The sequence below is a fragment of the Aethina tumida genome, chromosome 1, assembly GCF_024364675.1.
Source record: "Aethina tumida isolate Nest 87 chromosome 1, icAetTumi1.1, whole genome shotgun sequence".
NCBI lineage: Eukaryota > Metazoa > Arthropoda > Insecta > Coleoptera > Nitidulidae > Aethina > Aethina tumida.
Genome location: NC_065435.1, coordinates 67,965,378 through 67,985,642, shown reverse-complemented (window position 1 = coordinate 67,985,642; position 20,265 = coordinate 67,965,378). Strand labels below are relative to the sequence as shown.

The 20,265-nt window shown below is 29.2% G+C and overlaps 1 protein-coding gene and 1 long non-coding RNA gene across 2 annotated transcripts; one reads left to right on the top strand and one right to left on the bottom strand.

Annotated features, from left to right (window-relative positions):
* Window positions 1–9,391: 9,391 nt before the first annotated feature.
* Window positions 9,392–10,124, bottom strand: LOC109600284 (uncharacterized). The gene is made up of 2 exons (XR_002191607.2): window positions 10,016–10,124; window positions 9,392–9,956 (listed from the first exon to the last, which is right to left on the bottom strand). It is a non-coding gene; the product is annotated as an uncharacterized LOC109600284 (long non-coding RNA).
* Window positions 10,125–17,493: 7,369 nt separating this feature from the next.
* On the top strand, window positions 17,494–20,265 carry LOC109600096 (uncharacterized). Its single transcript, XM_020016176.2, has 3 exons — window positions 17,494–17,653; window positions 18,748–18,972; window positions 19,877–20,265. Exons 1-3 carry the CDS (start codon window positions 17,593–17,595, stop codon window positions 20,089–20,091), a joined length of 501 nt encoding a protein of 166 aa, XP_019871735.1. The 5' UTR covers window positions 17,494–17,592; the 3' UTR covers window positions 20,092–20,265.

The window sequence follows — 20,265 nt, the reverse complement described above, 5'->3', positions numbered from 1 at the left end:
ATAAATACACAAACCTTTAATTACAATTTGCATTTGTAGAACATAATTTTAAATCGTGATCGTAAATAGTATCCCCTATTAGATGTACAGAGTAAACTTCAACTGAAAAAAATATATATGGAAATAAATAATAAATTATTATCATATTTTAATAAATTATATTTAAAAGATTAAAATTAATTTGTTAATATACACTGTTCCAAGAAATTAACGGACCACCTATAATTTTGTAAATAAAATTTTCTATTTAAGTATATAGTACATTGTTTTTATGTACTTTTAAAAAGTGTGTAAACATTTTTGCACAGTGTTATTTGAAATATTTCGATTCTGGTAAATTAGTACAACAGGTTATTGACGCACCTTTTCGTTAGAACTCATTTATCATCCTCATTTTCTTAATTCTTAATTTTCACTAATTGTCAACATGCAGCGGCAGTCTAGAAATTGAATTCGCAATGAATATACCCATGCGGTTATTTTAGTGGAAGAAGGTTGAAGTTACTGTAGAATAGTCGAAAGGTTTGGTGTATCCCATACATACATTTCCCTTATGGTACATGGAGACTGGTGACCATACTAGGAGACCAGGTCAGAGTAGAAATCGTGCTACAACATCTGCTCAAGATCGCTTTTTGAGACTTTTAACTTTGAGGCAACGATTTGTGACTACAAGAAGTTTACAGCTACTACTACTACTAGAGAAGATAATTTGCAACTCCATGTTGTTGCTCGAGGCGCGACCTTAACCGTGGAACATCTACAAATGAATGATATGCTCAATGTAAATTCGAAAATATCACCTTATTTGGTAGAGGCTCAATTATGGTATTTTCTTTAACAACACGTACCGACTAACACCGGTAATGTGATGGTGATACATAATGGGAACCTTAATGCTGAGCGTTACATTTTACCATATGCCCCTTTTATAGGTTTTATTTTTTTTAATAATGTTGGATAATGCACAGTCTTATACAGACCATGTTGTCCGGAATCATCTTGCTGACGTTGGGATTAATGCTATGACCTGGCCAGCTCGCAGTCCAGACCTTAACCCGATAGAACATATCTGGGACATTATTGGAAGATGTTTAAGCGACCATCCTGTGCGAATAATTTAGAGGATGTGGAACGTCTTCTACTTGAAATTTAGAAGAATTTGAACCAAAATGAAATTCGAACCCAGATTTTGAGTATGAACGAACAGAATATGTGAGACTGTCATTCATAATAGATGTACAAAGTGATAGAAAGTTATAAATTGGAATAAAATAATTATTATTATTTAATTATATTATTTTATTTAACTTAATTTATGTAACAAAATAAAGTTTATTTAGAACAAATACATACAACTTACCATAAAACTGCAATTTTTTTTATCAAATTTTACATAAAATTTAGTACATTACAGATTTCCCACGCGCACAATTCCTGAGACATTCAGTCGCATTGCGGTCATCATGCTTTGACATGGGTATAATATAGACGACAAATTGCTCCCCATACCATAATGAAATTTCATTGAAATGTATAAAATTCTTGATGATTTAGTGGAACATCTCGTCTATATCAGGCGAGAACTCAACGATCATCAGTGTACGGCATATGTCATTCGTTGTTGTTTATGATCGAAGATCAAATGTTAGCATCGCAATGGTGTGTTTTTCGTGAACAAAAACCTCAATTTCCGAACCCTATCGATACCATAACTGGAGCAAAACGAGGTCTTGTAGCATTTTCTAGCTGATCACCCAGCACAATTGCGAGGGGGCACTGAATAGTTCCTACTAGCTCTGAATTGAAAATATCGAACTTTATTTTCGGTAATTTTCTTTGGTCTCCCACTTCTTGGTATTCTTGAAGTAGACTTTAATAAAATCAAGTACACAAGTGAGACGTAATATTTTGTGCAACTGGGGAATTTGATCTGACTGATCACAGATTCCAATATTCTAATCTGCGCCTCTAAACTGGAGTATTTACTTCTAGAAATAATTATCCGAATAAATATCGACAAATACCTGTGCAAACACTATTGAAATAAATTATCTTTATATGTAGAATTTGATAAAAATTAATAAAATAATAATTGCTTGTAAACACAGTCAAGTACAATTATAATAAAATGGGCCCATTTCAATATCTGCATCTTTGAACATTAATTGGTTATAGGCTGAAAGAATTGTCAAAATTACAGTAATGAAGGTAAACTATTTAATTACGATATACTGTTAATATCAAATAAATATGTTGTTAAATAACATCTTTTTAATGAGATATCACTTTATTCCCCATTCCCATTGGATAAAAATTAGGAAATTGAAGATTTTGCTACGCTTTTTGTGTCAAAAACTGTCCCTCTGTGACTGTAACGCCTGTGATACATTTTAAATGTGTCACCCTGTATTAACTTTATCATATGATTAGTTATCATTATATATATACCATACTCTTTGCATTACAACTTATAAAGCATACAAATATCAATTTGGGTCGGAAAATAAATATGGAATCACATCATTTTTCGCTTTAATGACTGCTTTAATTCGTCTGTTGAGATAATGTCCGTTGTGGAATGTTTCTTAATGTTTGTTTTATTTTATGCCATACAGTTTCAGAGACATTCTGATCAGGACTGCCGGAAGACCAATAAAAAACGTTGGCTGCTCTATCCTGTTGAAAAATGTAATTTTTGCCAATATCCGGTTTTTCGATACTTGTCAGCAGACTATTTCACAATATTTGTTGATACTTTACAGCATTCACAGTCCCATCAATATATTTAGAAAACTTCTTTGGGAAGGTTTACGATGCATTTTAGGCAATCATTGTCAAAAACCTCATGTTTATTGCGAAGAACTCGATTTCGATAATCACCAACACAAAAAACATCGAATTTTGATTCATCGATAAAAATTACCCTGGGTCAATTTTCTACTGACAAGTGCAGCCTTGATTTTGCCAACGTAAGCCTGTTTTGCTTTTGTTTGGACGTTAACGGTGGCGTTTCTTTTGCCTATACACATATGAAATTTTTAATGATACACACCTTTAAGTCATTTTATATTTTACCTAATAAACCTTAACTCAACATTTATGAATCCACTTGCGACAGCATTCCTTTGATAAATTTAATCAAGTTTCATTCATCTACTTTAATTTGCCTCAAAGTAATTCTTCGACCATTTTTACATATTATTATTAATTTCTTTTATTCTCTTCAGAAACTAATTTTGGATGACTCGGGTTTTTACCTTTTTTTCCAGAATATTTCCAGATTGACTATAATGCCCAATTATATTCCAGACTGTTGATGTTAAGTTCATCTGTTACTTCACGTATGTTTTGCTGCGACAATAATTTTTAACCACTAACTCACAAATTTTGAAACTTGCAGCTATACCACGCACCATTTAGTTCACTTAACGTAGCGATTGACCTAACACGATAACACACTAGTAACATTTTTGAATTTTCTTTTTTATTAAAATTTTTAGTTTCTCCAATATTTAGTTGTCACACAAAATGAACATATTTTTCTTAATAAGTGATAATGGAATAAATATTTTGTTTAGTGTATTTTTAATCGATAATGTTTATTTAAAACTAATTGTATAGCATTAACTTTTGGAAAAAAACTCGTATATCATACTTATTTAAATTATTACTTAAAAAATTTTTAAAAATTAATAATTACTCAGCTTATTACTTAATATTATTTACCTTAATTTATAATTACCTGTTGTAGGTGGCTGAAAGAGTTTTCAACAATAATTAAATCAATTAATTGTTTATATAATACAATTGTATATTTTAACTTAATTTAAAAAATAATTAAATATATTCATAATTCATTCATTTATTAAAATACATTTTACGTATAAGAATAAAAATCAAAACAAATCGTTTATTAGTACATAGCCTACAAATGTACACGTCAAAATAACACAAAAAATATTAATAGATATAATATATAATCGGTACAAAAATAAATATATGAAATACAAATTATGAACAAGTCTCAATATATGTATACACAAAAACAAGTATAAATTATTAACAAGATACAATTAAGTAAACTTATACTTCATATAATAAGTTACAGGTACTTTGATTCTCTTTCGAGACGTACCTTTCTTCATCACTTAAAAAAAATCGTCGTATTTTGAAATACATATACACAAAAAGGAGTATCAGTATCGACAAACAAATAGAAATAATCAGTAATAGAACATCTAGTTGGTAGTTCACATGATTTTGGGATCTTCTAAAAAAAAAAACGATAACTATATCGATAATTTATAAAAGATGATTTACTTACCGATGAATAAACGTATTGTTAATAGTAATATTTTTTGCCATAACTTGAACGAATTCGTGTGTGCGACAATTGTATACTGATGTTTGAATCTCACTCTCTTAGTCTTATACTCCACGCTTATCTTGTTATCTTATATCAGTGAGTCATAATCTTTTTTTCGTCGCAACACCATTTTTGGCGATTTCAGTTCACTTATTTTTACAAAAGTAATTTATTTTATTCTAAAATATACGCCTTTTTTGCTCAGTGCCTCTGAAATATGGACTTCCATTTGGTACTTTGGCGTTTGGTTTCTGGGTTATTTTGGAAACATCACGTTACTCTGAAGAGTAAACAGTGGGAACTTTCATTAGCCCAAATCCTCGGTCAAAATAAGATGAATTAATGATTTGGACATACCCAATTCCATTTTCATAAATCTCATTATTATTAAAAATAAAATAAAACTTAATATTCGATCTTTGTCCTAAAGACAAAAATTGCCTTAACCTAAATGACTACATGTTATTAAAAACCTTCAGTTTAAGTTGGGACGTACCATGGGTTTAATAGTATGGGATGCTATTGCTTATGGTAGTAGGTCACCTTTAGTTTTTATTAGAGACAATATGACGTCCCATCAATATGTGGATGACGTTTTGGAGCCTTATTTCCTTCCCTACATAAGAAGAGATATCGGATAAATTTTTCAGCAAGATAATGCCCATCCACATATTGCCCGGAATACATTAAACCTAGAAGCCTCCCATGTGAATTTACTGCCTGGGCCACCCAGATCTTTAGATCTTTTCCATCGAACATATGTGGGATATGATGAGGCAACGCTTAAGGAATTTATGGTGCCCTCCACGGACTCTTATTAAACTAAGACTTCAGATTCAGTTCGTCTGGGATGAGCTGCCACGACACGTCAGTGAGTGCTTTAATCAAAGAGGGGCTCCGACCCATTACAACAGTGTTACTTTCCGAATTTCTGAATGCCGTTTCAGGACATCGTGATAACATTATTGTACTGATCCGGATGTCGCAATGGAATTGGTAGAGAGGATAACCAAGGAAATCCAAGCGATGTTTGAAAAATACGAAGCCAAATTTCCTGGTAAATATAGAGGTAGTGGAGAACACGAGGTCCAATCGGAATTTGGATGGACGAATGGGGTGGTTTCAATCTGATAAAATCGAGTACATAAACGACAAATGACACTTTGTGTAGATTGCGAATTTGATCCGATTGCTCACAGATTTCAATGTACCCCAACCCTTCTGATATGGAGTGTTTACGCCTGAGCATAATTTTCCGACCCGCACAAATACGCAGCAATGATTATCATTTATTCTTTTTATGATTCACATATTTTATCTCAAATTTGGACGGTTGTTTGATAACAATGATGATACATTGGAAGATTCGATGATTCATTGATAATGACACCAAAAGTGTAGTAGAAAGACAAAAACAATTTTTTTGATTTTTCATCAAATATATTATTAGTATTTCAATCGAGTGAATGCTTTTTGCATTTTTTTTTTCTTTTTTTCTTCTAAATTTTATAACTCGTAGAAGTAAATATTATAAAATGCCCAATTTATTTGCTCTGACTAAAACGACAAAAATGATTTAATGATAACATTGAAATGAAATGTTTCAGTCATAATCAGAAAACTGAAACCATAAGGTTTCAGTTCTCTGATTATTCCATGAGGAATCGATGTGATTGAATTTGGAAATTGATTTAAAATTTTATCACCTAATGGTGGACTTACCAGCACATCTAGTAGGCTCATCCGTAAGGCTCCCAATTATTTGATTTTATATTCTGTTAAATAAAATACTTCTATCTATTTTGTTATACTTATACAATATATGGAAATACTAATAAGTAAGATATTTGTTTTGATTCCCTGCTTATAACTGTAGAATCAGTATATATTTTATAGGTCAGTTTTTGTAAAATTTTAGTAAAATTCATTCAAAAATTAATTTTAAAATGAGTCACCGAAATTCTTGGGTGATAATAATCTGCGTTATTACTATATTAAATAAAGTGTTATTAAAAAAATTGGATGATTCACCTAGATTTTGGTATATCACATTATCATAAGGTTATGATGTTATGATTATACTAGATTATAGAATGAATGTCAAAGACCAATAAATAATATTTGATGGTTAAATTCCCACAATACTCACCTCGAAACAATCAAATGAAAAATGATCTACAGCTGATGAAAAGTTAGTTTAATACAATTTTTCCCACAATAAATAAATTCGGTATTTTATATATTTAATTGACAATTTATTCATTTACAAACATTTTAACTACTATCAAACTAAAAGTGAATAAAAAATGATATCATTCTGATACAAAGAAGAAAAAAGTAGTTCTTAAGTATGCTGGCTAATTATAAAAAATTTGACGTAGAATTCGGTTTTACAATAAAAAAATTGGCAGTTATCGTTGTAGAGACTGCCGATAGAAGTGAAAACTTAGAACCTTTAGTATTAAAATATGAAATTTCATAATGTCTGAATTAAGTATCAACATCAATCTGGTTTTCACATCTATTGACATTCCGAGCAACAATTATATGCATGTTTATGTGATTTTTTATTATTCAAATATATTACAGGCTGTACAAAATTATGACAAAATATAAATACAATTCATTTGAAATAACAATTAATATACAATCATATTAATTTCAATGTACTTCATTTTTAACATTATTTTAATTGTTTGCATCATTATAATCATTAATTTAATTAATTAATACTTAGACTTTTTATACTTTCAATTATTTAATTTAATTTAATTTAATCGTTTAAATCAATCAAGATCCATTTGTTCTTCAGTCATCTCGTTTCCCTTACTACTTATATATATAACAGAATTAAAAATAGCCATTGCCAGTTCCTTATAGAAAAAGATCTAATCAAAAACCTCGCTTGCACCGTTCAAATGATTTTTTTTCTTGTTTCTTACGTTCAGTTAGCTATTTAGTGGCAAACTTCCGATGTTGGCCTGATGTGGCTTAAAATTAGTAATTAAACAGTTAAAAATATAAATAAATATTCAAATAATTTATGACTGGAATGAATTCAAAATCGTTATATATTGTTTGGAATTTGAAATTTCACCAACTCAGACATTTTTCATAATCGTATGAAAAATGTCTGAGTTAGTATTCAATTCGTTTCCATCCATCCGACAGTATTCAATTCGTTTCCATCGGGAAACGAATTGAATACTGTCGGTACCGGTGGTAATTTAATCTTCTTTCTAAAGATTACAATGTGATCAGACTGGCTGTTCGATTTTTTAAGTAAAGTCATAAAAACAAATTAAAAATACATGTGAAATCGACAAGGATGATCAAACAACGATTTGGCGCATCCACCAAATTTACTATCGTTATTTAATAATATAATCAGATAAGATAATACACCAAACAAATTTGATGTTACGAAAAATAAAAAGGACCGAACGACCCAATATGATATTAGAGATGTGAAAGTATACTCAATGCGTGAAATATTTAATTTACTATTATATTTATTGAATAATGAGAAATAAAAAATTTGTTTTTATCAAAAAAAAAAAAGTAAATTAAAACAAATCTAATTGTTTGAAACGTTTACCATTTTTGGAATATGTGTAATTTAGTTAACGAAAAAGATGTTCTCCTCTTTTATGACAGTATTATAGAACCAAAAACCGTTATTTTATATTTCATATATTAATCGTAAAATAGTAGTATAAAGTTTATTTTAAAACGTTTTCTTACCATCTATATGTGGAAATTATCGAACTTGAACACTTGTCGAGCGATGGGGTCTCATTGCACAATGAGATTGATGTTTAACTTGTAAAATGTTGGCGTGTGTGTTTTCAAAAATAGTGTGAAATAATATAAAATAAAGTTTGAATACATTTTGTTTAATATGACATTTTTATTATTTTATAGAATTATGAATTTGTTTTGTATATGAGTTTTATATTGATCAATAGTCGCACAATACAGTTTTTCTTTATGCAAAGGTTATCGAATTCTAAACATGTTTGAATTAATGTATGTTAAATTTCATTAAAATCTTTTAGACCAAGTACACCAAGTAAGTTTTCATAATTAGTGAAATTCTTAAATTAGTTACATAATAAACACAATAATGTTGTGAAAGATATAAACAATTGTTTCGTTTGTTTCATTGGTTGAAGTGCTCTTAACGAACTTAAGTCACCACCTACTTCATCCGTTCCTAATAACCAAGTTTATAAAAATTCTGGTTTTCGTTTATTTCGTTAGATTTTACCATGTTTTTTCATACTTGTAATTGATTTTCTTTATTTTATTTCTTTTGTTTTCCCATTATTTATTATAAATTTGTATATATGGATGTCCCAGAGCAGCAATATCCCGGATTCAGATATAACACATAAAACTAATAGGAAGTTCCTATAATTTTTTCCAACGGCATTCTTTACGCAGATATAATTAATTTTTTTAACAAAATGATTCAATAGTCTAGAACAGTGTGGTGTGGGTTTTCTTCAGAATTATTAAGTAATAGTAGTATAGTTAAAAAATTTATAAAAGGGAAAATATATACCAAAAATTCTACCTGTGACATATTAAGGTATTCTTTATATTCTTCTGCTTTAATCTTTAATTTAATAGTTAAAGATCACTTAATAAAAAATATTAATATAATAATTGTTCTCTAATAGAACTTTTATATAGATGTTTTTCAACTACAATTAATAAAATTAAAATTAAAATAGTTTGTATATAATTTTTTTATATTTATTACACATAAAAAATAAAGTTATTACCTACTGCTTCATACTTTTCAACAAATAAAGTGTAAGAGTGTAAAATATAAAAGGTTTAAACAGGGCAGGACGTTTAGAACGATGTATAATACAAACAACATATTTTAGGTATTTCGAAGACGCATATTTTCCAGGTCGCTTCATATCTTATGACTTTTCGAATTTTTTGGACTGTTCAATGTGATAAATTGGGTGAAGGAATGAAATAAGACAAATGATACACTGTTGAATTTTATTTATTTTTACTGTTAAGGTAGTTCCTCCAGTTTTGGTGAAAACGCCAGATATTAATCGTAGGACCATGATGTGCAAGGTGTCAAATTTTTAAACTTTTTTCTACACCATAAAAGAATAATCTATTTTTTATATAATTATAATTTTATAAATACGTAATAATATATAGCTATCATGTAAGAATTTGTTTGTAGATACACATCTATTATTCTATAGATAAGACGCCTGTTTGACATTGGATTCTCATTTCAATCGTTTCTTTTGTTAAACGTATTTTTTTGAAATTCTAGTTGCTAAATGAATAGCCATTTTTTTATGAAGGCAAAGTACTACTACTACTAGTAGTGTTCTTTTGTACTTGCTACACATGATGTCCTATAATTAGGAACAGTAAAAAATGCATTTCATTATTAATTAAAGATTATATATATCGTGTATATGTCATTGTGAAAAGTTTTTAAAGGCACAATAAAGAATATATGTACCAACAGCCAAGACCATAAATACTATTATAAAAATAATATCGATATTACTACTATTTATTTTTTTCATTAGGGTACCATCTAAAAATAACACATTTAGACATCAAACGAATAAATTATTAATTAAAAAATTATATTACCTATTATTAGCCCATCAGTAATTTCAATTAAACGAGTGATGTTAATCCACATTTTTCTTGGTTTATAAAAACCTACGATAAATAAATTATGAAAAAGTTTTCTTGTAATAATTAGTAAAAAAGCATCAAAATTGTCACTCACCTTATAAAAATGTAAACTAATCTAATCTATATGATACATGTATATGCTGATCGATGCCATCATCGATTAATATTATTTATCAATACACGAACCGTACTATCCATGGGCATGACACTGTGTCACTAGAAATTCATTGGTTACGCGATAGAAAGTTCAATGCTAATATATCATGTTACAGCCTGCAGCCAGAAGACGCACCGGCACATTATCAAAGTGCCTTCTTGGCGAATTAGTATGAATTGGCGCGCACCGACGAATCACATTTTATTCGAACATTATAAACATATACAGTGGGGCTCATTTGAGCCTCCATAAAATTTTTAGTCCGATTTTTACAAACTTTTTTTCAATTTTAAAGTGTGCAATGTATATTTATAGACAATTTCTCAGAATCATTTTCCACAGAATTATGGAAATGGATAATATTTTTACGAATTGTGGTATAGGGTGTGCTTAATTAGATTTTCTATAAAAAATTTGTTAGTGTGATTTCTTCAATTTTCATGCCAAAAAAATTATCCAGTAGGTTTGTGCATAAGTATATATTTACATGCAATTGAAAAAAATTAAAATCACACAAAAAATACAAATTTTATAAGAGTGTCCCACTTTGAAATGAACGTCACAAATCAAGCATATAAATAAATAATTTGTAACACTTACTAAATCTTGAATCTGAAGGACAGCAGAAAGGAATTACTAATCACCACCATAATACTGTGGAATCAATGAATCCTATTTACCATCCGGTATCGTTTCTTGTTTAGGTCTTTAAGAGATACGTTTTTTGACTCGGAAAAAAGTATTGAATGTTATTTTATTTGCAGTCAGTTGTATTTAAATTCTTAACATGTTCAATCGGTTTCAACGTAGTAATGCCTAAATACGTTTACATTTCATTTCAATTTCAATTTAGAAAAATAGTAATTGAATTTTATGAAAGTGGCAAAAACATTAAATATTACTCAGAGTATTATCGACATAAGCCAGGACGTTGACGAGATACCACTTTCAAGTCAAAATTATAAAAAGGTCCTCCCTCAAATATGCAATATCAAGTCAAATCATGGAAGACATTTTTACACAATTTTATCTAGAGCGTCCCGTTTGACGTTTGCAAAATCCCTCTTGCCATGGACTCATTTGGTGTTAAAAAGTCACTTAAATGTGGAAAAAAGCTGATAATTGTGAAAAACTGCAATTTTTTTTAGTTATAAATAACTATTTAGTCCATTCTAATGTTATTCATCTCAAATGGGCTGTTGATACAGGAGACCATTTTAAGAAAAACTAATCTACAGTGAAGGAATATTTTTAAAAATTGGATTTTTATGCCCTTATATTTTTCATATCTGTTGTAATGGTGTTAAACAAATTCACTAGTTTGTGTTTACCGGTATACTGTTGATTTTAAATTCTTAATATATTCAATTTCAATTTAGGAAAAGAGAAGGCTCTCCCTCAAAAATCTTTGCAAAACATCAAGACAAATCACGAAGGAAATTTGAACACAATTTAATCTAGAACAGTGAGAAATCGCCTTACTGGTGCAGGACCACGTGGTCGAATTGCTGCACAGCTATCAAAAAAAAAACAGAGCGTCCCGTCTGGCATTTATAAAACCCCACTTGTCGTGGACTCAGGAAAAATGGAGTACTGTCCTTCAGAGTGTCGAAAGTAAATTTAATTTGTTTGAGTCGGATGGTAGAACATTTGTAAGACTGCCAGTGGGGCAACGATACTATTTTAAATACCAAATTCTTACGGTTAAACATGGTGGTGGAAGCATTATGGTCCATCCAATGTTGAATCCTTTATACAAGTGAAGAGTAAAATGGATCCTTTTCATTATAGGGACATACTGGATTCGCTGAATATTTCAACAAGAAAACGCATCTAAAATTATTAAGCAGTAAGTTCTAATGAAAAACTTGATTATTCTTGAATGGCCGTCTCAGTTCCCCGATATAAATCCTATTGAGTATATTTAGGAAGTATTAGACCGTCGCATTCAAACAAAAAACATCAAAAGCAAAGAAGAACATCTTCAAACCAATCAGGAGCAGTGGCAACCAATTCCTGTTGTTACATTGCAGAGACTGACATATTGTTATATCAATATTGTTCTTGTTAATTTTTTATTCATATTAACATATTCTATACTTCTTTCCAGACCAAATTGGTTTTTTATTAAAAAAATTATAAACCTGTAAATATAATAATTATCGTGATTAAGGGACTTGCAGTAAATTATATTTGTTCAGGCTTGCAAGAAGTAAACAAATATTCCATAATTTTTTCCACCACTCTCTGTCTATAGAAACAAAAACTTAAACCAGACGCTTGGATCTAGTAAGAAACATAGAGTTTTATTTGTTTTATATTTTTGTTTTTTAATGTAGTTTAATTATGTAATTCTTATGTAAGAATTTTAAAGAAATTGTAATACTAATTACAACAATTATAGTTACAACTTTAATAAATGTTAGAGCTTGTGTCAAAGGATCCACATTGGATGTGTGTGTTAAAAGATATCAGTATCTGAACTTTTGCCAATAAAATTTACTAAAGAAGTAAATTTATTAAAATCTTTAAGCCCACCCACGTCAGATGCTGAAATTGTAAGTGAAATCTGGTGTTCCATGACTCAATCGGTACAAAATTTGTGGATAATACCCAGGGGCACTGTTCAACAATTTTTGCTACGAGTCAGTTGAAAATTCATCCAAAAACTTCACACCATCGATCGACAGTTCTGTGACATCCCCCCAATTCCCTCTCAATTATTTGAAAAAGGAATGCTGGAACGGATAATGTGAAGGTTTCGCATCTTTCCAAACGAGTTTCCTAACAAAATATATCAGTTTTGATTGGCGGTTAGAACAGTTATTAGCTGTTCGTTCTGGTGGTCTTAATACTTCTTTACAGATTAAACCTGTTTCGTCCGGAATAAATATACTAATCTATTTAAATGTCAATGCAAGTTGCTTGCAATTTTTCACCTTTCTTCGATTTTCGATCGATAAGAAGCCGAGATAGGTTAGTTGTTGTCACGGATCCTATTTTCTTTTCGATCATTTTTTCCCTGACATCTTTATTGGTTCCGACGAACTTAGTTTCAACATCGAAGATAAGTTGTCATCCCTTGAAAGCATAACCCCAGCAGAGGTACAGAGATTATTACAGTTTTTGAACACTTACCAACATATCTGGGTTGACCCAAAAATACATTAATAAAATATAGCTATTTATATGGAAGTCTAAAGGATATTTATTATATTTGGGTGTAATAAAATACGCACAATCTGTCTGTCCCATAACTATCGTTCGAAAAACAGGAGAAATACTTATAAGTATATAATAATATATACAAACAATTCAGAACAAATTATCAGTGAGATCAAACAGGATAAATTTTCTTAATAAAATTGAAATTCAGTAAGACTGTGGAAATATTTAACACGTTCCACACTTCGTTACTCATAAATATTTTATTTTTTCATAAATATTTGTTTAGTCATTAAAACGACCTTTGTAAAAATTTAGCAACAATTAACATTGTGTCGCACTTTTTAGCTTATTTTTTAATAAATGGCATATTGACGCACTACTAAAATGTACTCCAATTGCTTTTTATTCATTGAATATCTTAGTATGACCTGAAATATAAATCATACTTTATAGAGGTTAAACTTATAATAAGCACATTTTTTGCACATTAGTTTTTATATACTGTTTACTTTTTATGGCATAAACATACTATCTGGCTCAATGTCAAAAAGAATTATTACAATTATAATATAAAATGTAAGCTTGTCAAGGAATTTACTAGTTGAAAATAATCTTTTACATTGTTCTTCTCCATTGACTCGGAAAATGATTAAAAAACAAATATGCATGAACCAATAAATGCACAAGATATTTTTACATCATTGTGATTTAGTTAATCATTCTTACATTCAACAATTTTGAAACACTAAAAATTAAAAAAAGTGTCATTTAACATGGAACATTTAGATAGATAAAAATACTTATTATATTATAATCTTATCAAAATGTATTTTTAATTTAATCTTAATGAAATAAACAATTGGTTAAACATAAAGTATGTGCGTAATTTCTACTCAAAAAGTTTCATATTAAACATTAATAAAACATAAAAATTGGTCACAAGAATATGTAAAAGGCAACTGATATTAATATAAACTTAACTTTCAATATCACATTCTGCATTTGAAATTCGCCACTACTAACAAATATCTTTTTTAAAAAGTATTCTTATTTTATAAGGGGTATACGGCATACCTTATTAACTAACTAAACTGTTAGCTAGTTTGATGCAAAGCGCAATTTTGTCTAAATTAGTAATTAATTTATAAATTATCCAAAACAATTTGGTTAATATTAACCTTACATATTCATGTGTTAAATCTGAAAATGTTTTGCAGGACCATTTTGAAACATTATGATCGTATCTTTTTTGACTTCGTTTTTTAGACAATTTTTTTTAGTAAATTAGCTAAGAACTATAGGTGCTTACATTATAAACTAGGAAAAGCATTAGTTAATTAGTCAATTGAAAAATATTCTGCTTTTCATTTAGGCACACTATATAGGATAATACCTAATATCTAGCTGGAATTTAATTAACCTTAATTTCTATTGGGTTGTTCGGAAAGTAATTTCGTTTTTTTTTCTCTCTGTGAGAGCTTCGAGGATAATCCCAGTCCTTTCAAGTGGTCATAAACTGTTAAATTTGATAAATTTAACCTCAATCCGATCTCACATATTGTTATTCGCCGGTGCGCATCAACTAATGCCTTTATCGCGTCTTTATCAGCTTCAACCGACCTTCCAGAACGTGGTGCATCTTCGACATCAAAATTGCCGGATCTAAATTTAGCGAACCAGTTCTGGCACTGGCGTACTGTCAACACACCTTCTCCATACACATCGGTCAATTTCTTTCTGGCTTGAACAGCATTTATACCCTTTCTGTAGTAAAACAGTATGATATGTCAAAAATACTGCTTATCGCTCTCCATATTTAAAAGGGCACCAACCAAAAACTACTGCGTAGAATTAATTGGAATTTTTCACACACAAGCCTTGCTATATGAGCTCTCAATGCATATAAAAATTATACGGCTTAAGTGTGAAGTTGGGTGCAAAAAAATACAATTAAATCCTCTGTCTGGAAAAAACGAAGTGACTTTCCGAACAACCCAATATCTGATAAAATAAATGAAATTGCCTTTTCTATCAAAACAGCTAACCTATTGTTTAGTTTATAAACTATTCAATTATTTTATGAATTTACATAATAATTGAAACACACATATAAACTTAATACTATAATAATTTCTATAATTAACAAACTGACAGAAAAATGTGATTTATAATAAAGTAAGGATGATCGAAAAATTAAGACTAGAAACAGGACATCATTAAATTACACAATTGATTACGGTCATTCATGACACAATAGCATTGGCAAATGAGAGTACAATGGAAGCAGACCACGTATGTACCGAATAATTAAAGTGGAAGACACTGTATTGTCCGTAAGACATCATTCATGATGTCCGCTTCGTTAATCTAGAGGTCAATTATTTAATCAACAATTAGTGGGAGACGGGGGTTAAGCGAATTAACCTTAAACAGTACAACACGGCTAGTGTTACGAAATGCCGGAAGGAAATCACCCAAAAACGTTCAGAAACTGTAAACGTACCAAAAACTTTAACTTTCCAATTATATTTTATTAAATCTTTTATATAATATTTAAAAATATGAGATTTTTAATAGAAATTATTTAAGGTGGATATTTTTCGAATTTTTTTATTGTAGATAATCAAACGTGAATGACTCACTTTATATGTAATTATTGTTGTTTATTGTTAATGTTAATTAAATTAGGTTATGTTGGGTTAAATTATGTTTGCTTACGTTAGGTGAGTTTAGGTTAGGTCAGCTATACTTTTAATATAATAATAACAAATAGTAATGGTTTTAAAGAAATGATTTGACGACTTGAATCGACATGGAATGTTATTGTAAATTATAAATAAAATTATAAATATTACCACATAATAAATCATTGCTGTTGTTTCAAAAAATATAAAGTAGTAAAAAACTAGAAATCAATAGTATTTACTACCTCCACAATCAATAAAATTGAGTTTAAATTATACATATTGCAAAATTTTAGTTTTATTGTTATGATAATAAAATTCAATTTAAAAGTTATATGAGTATGTTTCCAATATTTTCCCAAACAATTTGTATTTATCATATTCACTAGTCAATAATTAATTATAAGCAAAGGTGTAAACCTTTTATATAATATTTAAAAATATGAGATTTTTAATAGGAATCGTTTAAAGCGGATAATTGTCGAAAAGTTTTTTAGATAAACAAACGTGAATGACTCACTTTATATGTTATCATTGTTATTTATTGTTAATGTTAATTAAATTAGGTTATGTTTGGTTAGATTATGTTTGGTTAGGTTAGGTTAGGTCAGCTATACTTTTAATATAATAATAACAAATATTAATGGTTTTAAAGAAATGATTTGACGACTTGAATTGATATGGAATGTTGTTGTAAATTATAAATAAAATTATAAATATTACCACATAATAAATCATTGCTGTTGTTTCAAAAAAAATAAAGTAGTAAAAAACTAGAAATCAATAGTATTTACTACCTCCACAATCAATAAAATGGACTTTAAATTATACATATTGCAAATTGTTTATTGTATTGTTATGATAATAAAATTCAATTTAAAAGTTATATGAGTATATTTCCAATATTTTTCTAGAAAAATCGTATTATCATATTCACTAGTCAATAATTAATAATAAGCAAAGGTGTTAATTTGTTTTTTTTTTTTAAATTTTAAACATAATATCTGACCAAAACATAAACAAATTGTTGACGATATCTAAGCAGACTTGTATTTATTAAATAAGAAGTTATTTTTAGGTAAAACTGTCATCAGTTGCTAATGAGTACTCAAACAACTTTTACGACGAAAATTAAAAAAAAATAATATTATTAACACTTAAAACATTACTCATTAAAACTTGGTAAATCTCGTCACTACAGAAATAATTACTAGTGATTCATTAAAACGCTTGTTGGGCTTGTTATTAAGAATAAATTTTATTCACACTATTACAGTTAATAAATAAATTACCATTATAGATCAGATCATAGTGAACATCATGACGAATACGTTAAATAGTAGGTGGACCCGTATTGCTCACTAAGCGGTTAAATTGAAGAAAAATAGTGGGGGGCACAATAATCTGTCTTAAAGCTCCCTATGACGAAGGATCTGGTGCATTTCGTGTAAATTTATGCTACCACGCGGTTTCCCAAAAAGTTTTTTCACTGTTTCCAAGGTGCGAAATATTTTGTGATCATGTATTCACAATCGGTTGTGGTAGCCATTTTTGGAATTATTTTATCTGTTGTTAACAGTGGTAAGTGCACAAATTTATGTCTTATTTTTGAACTATAAACTTCCACATATTTTTCAAAAATTCTGTTTTTACGTAATTTGTTTTCGTATTTAACGATTTCAATTACTGTAAGATACCTTCAGCCCTTAAGTAAATTAAGTTAATTTTTTTACAGTTTTCAATAAAATATTTGTGCATAAAAATAATAATATATTTTACTTGAATAAATATTTTTTTATACTCTTGTTTTAAGTGTTAAGTTTAATTGAATTATTAAGAATTTTAAATTTGAAAATCTGTGTTAGAATTATTACGTATCCATAAAATGTTCCAAAAAAAGACGTAAACAAATGATGGTACGTCGCAATGGAACAAAACAAACAAATTAAAAAATATTTGAAAACAAATTATGTTGCATATTTATCCAATTAGTATTCGGAAACTGACGAAAGGTTCCTTTACAAAGTACCCGTAACCTTACAAGTTATTAAGTAAATTATGAATGATTGTAATAACGTAACATTCTTTATGTAATAAACAATTTTATCTTACTTTACAATTAATGAAACTAATACAAATTTAATCTACCATTTCAATATAAGTTTCTTGTTTGAAAACGAGATGTTTCCGAAGGTTGCAATTTACATTTGCATTCGAACATAAACTAGATGACAAAAGGTTGGTTCTTAATTGAACGGTGTAATTAGCCGTCCTGTTGAATCATCCAATAATTTCATAATTTAAACGACTAAAAAAAAATAATTAAGTATTTTCGCCCACTCCATAACAACTAAACGACCGTAACTGAAATAATTTTAATCGGAGATAATTCAAAGATATTAAAAAAAATTAAATCGTACCATTTGATGTTTGTTGTTCTACAGCATCGACAAATTTATGCGGATTACATGTTTCACTCATTTGCATATTTAATGTTTATTTTTATAAATTGTGTCATGTCGGAATGATTTTGCACCGAACAAAAACAAGGTAATTGCGATGCGGTTTAACATAACAATTAAATTGAATTGGATCTGAATATATGTTGTATTTATTTATATATCAAAATCTCTTTATATTTCTATTATTACATTTCTTTGCCGATAACTTTACAGGACTTGCCCTTCAATGTTGGAAATGTTCGTCGGACTTCGATATTACTTGCAGGGATCACTTCAACGTGACAAGGATACAGCAAAACAGAAGATATTTCGAACAAATTAACTACAGTGGGAGGCAACAGGCTGCCGGCAACAATCCTCAATTGATACATTGCGATGAGATGTACACCTCCAGCAATTATGACACCATTAATGTTTGCATGAAGAGGGAACACACCAGTAAGTTACCTATTTTACAAAATGACAACGTTACCTACGTTTTATATTACATTAAATTAAAAAAAAAACTATATGATTTATTCGATGCTATATTGTATATTATTAGGTACTGGTAACAAAACATTCTTTAACATAACTTTTATTCAACAAATAGAAAATTATAAATAATTTATTGTCTACATGCAAATCATGTCACGAGAAAAATAATCTGCAAACTGAAGAAAATATCACCCTCTTCATCAGAATTCAGCAGTTTATTACGGAAGAAATTAATAAATGACAAAAATAAATAAAAATCATATGATGAAATGTCAGAACTATGTGGTGGATGAGAAAAAAATCATCATTTAACAATAACTAGCCTCTAATGTAATATGTGACCTTACGTCGTAATGGAGAAACAGAAGTAGCAACAATCCTTGATCCAGACCGGTGGGAATAGTCGTGATCAGTCAACCATTTTTAGTCGGATATAACAATACAATCAATAAATGGTTTATTTACGTTACATACACCGTAAATAAACCAAGTCACAATTGTCAAACGCCTGTTATTCTCATTTAATTTATGTGAAATCCATTTTATAAAATTTCCTCCATAAAGCCTTTTTTTAATGGTTGCTTTAAGCTAAACATAATTTAATTTTATTTGGTAGAACAAAAGATTAAACATTATTTATACAATTCTAAATAAAAAATAAAATTTTAAAATGCCTCCACCTTTAACGAGTTCAATGTCAAATTTGTTTTTGTCAAGTTCATTCAACCATTGGCCGCAGAACTTTTTGGCTAATTAATTGAACCAATGTCAATAAATATTGGCCATGGTCAGTTCAATATTGCATTACAAAAACAACGGACGTACCATTGCTACGATACCTAATGTCGGTTTGTTTTTGTTGCAGCGCCCGATGGTAAAAAAGTGGTGAACAGAGAATGTCAGCTGGTGTCGAGGAGCCTGAAGGCCGGACAATGTCCGCCGGAAATCTACCAACGGTTCCCGGACATAGATTTCTGTCAAACTTGCAATTACGACGGATGCAATTCGGCGACCGGTTTGAAAACTAACTTGATGGCCGCCTGTGTGCCACTGGCACTCCTTCTGTTTCTGCGAAAATGAAGTTCAGAATTTTTTTTCTCCAATTGGAAAACATGAATAATGTATTTACTTAATATTATAAATTATAAGACCCACCGAAATGTAAATAGATAAGAGTAGATGACAAGTTAAATTGTAATTGTGTTAAGTAACTTATGTACCTAATTGAATAATAAATAAACGTGTTTCTATTCA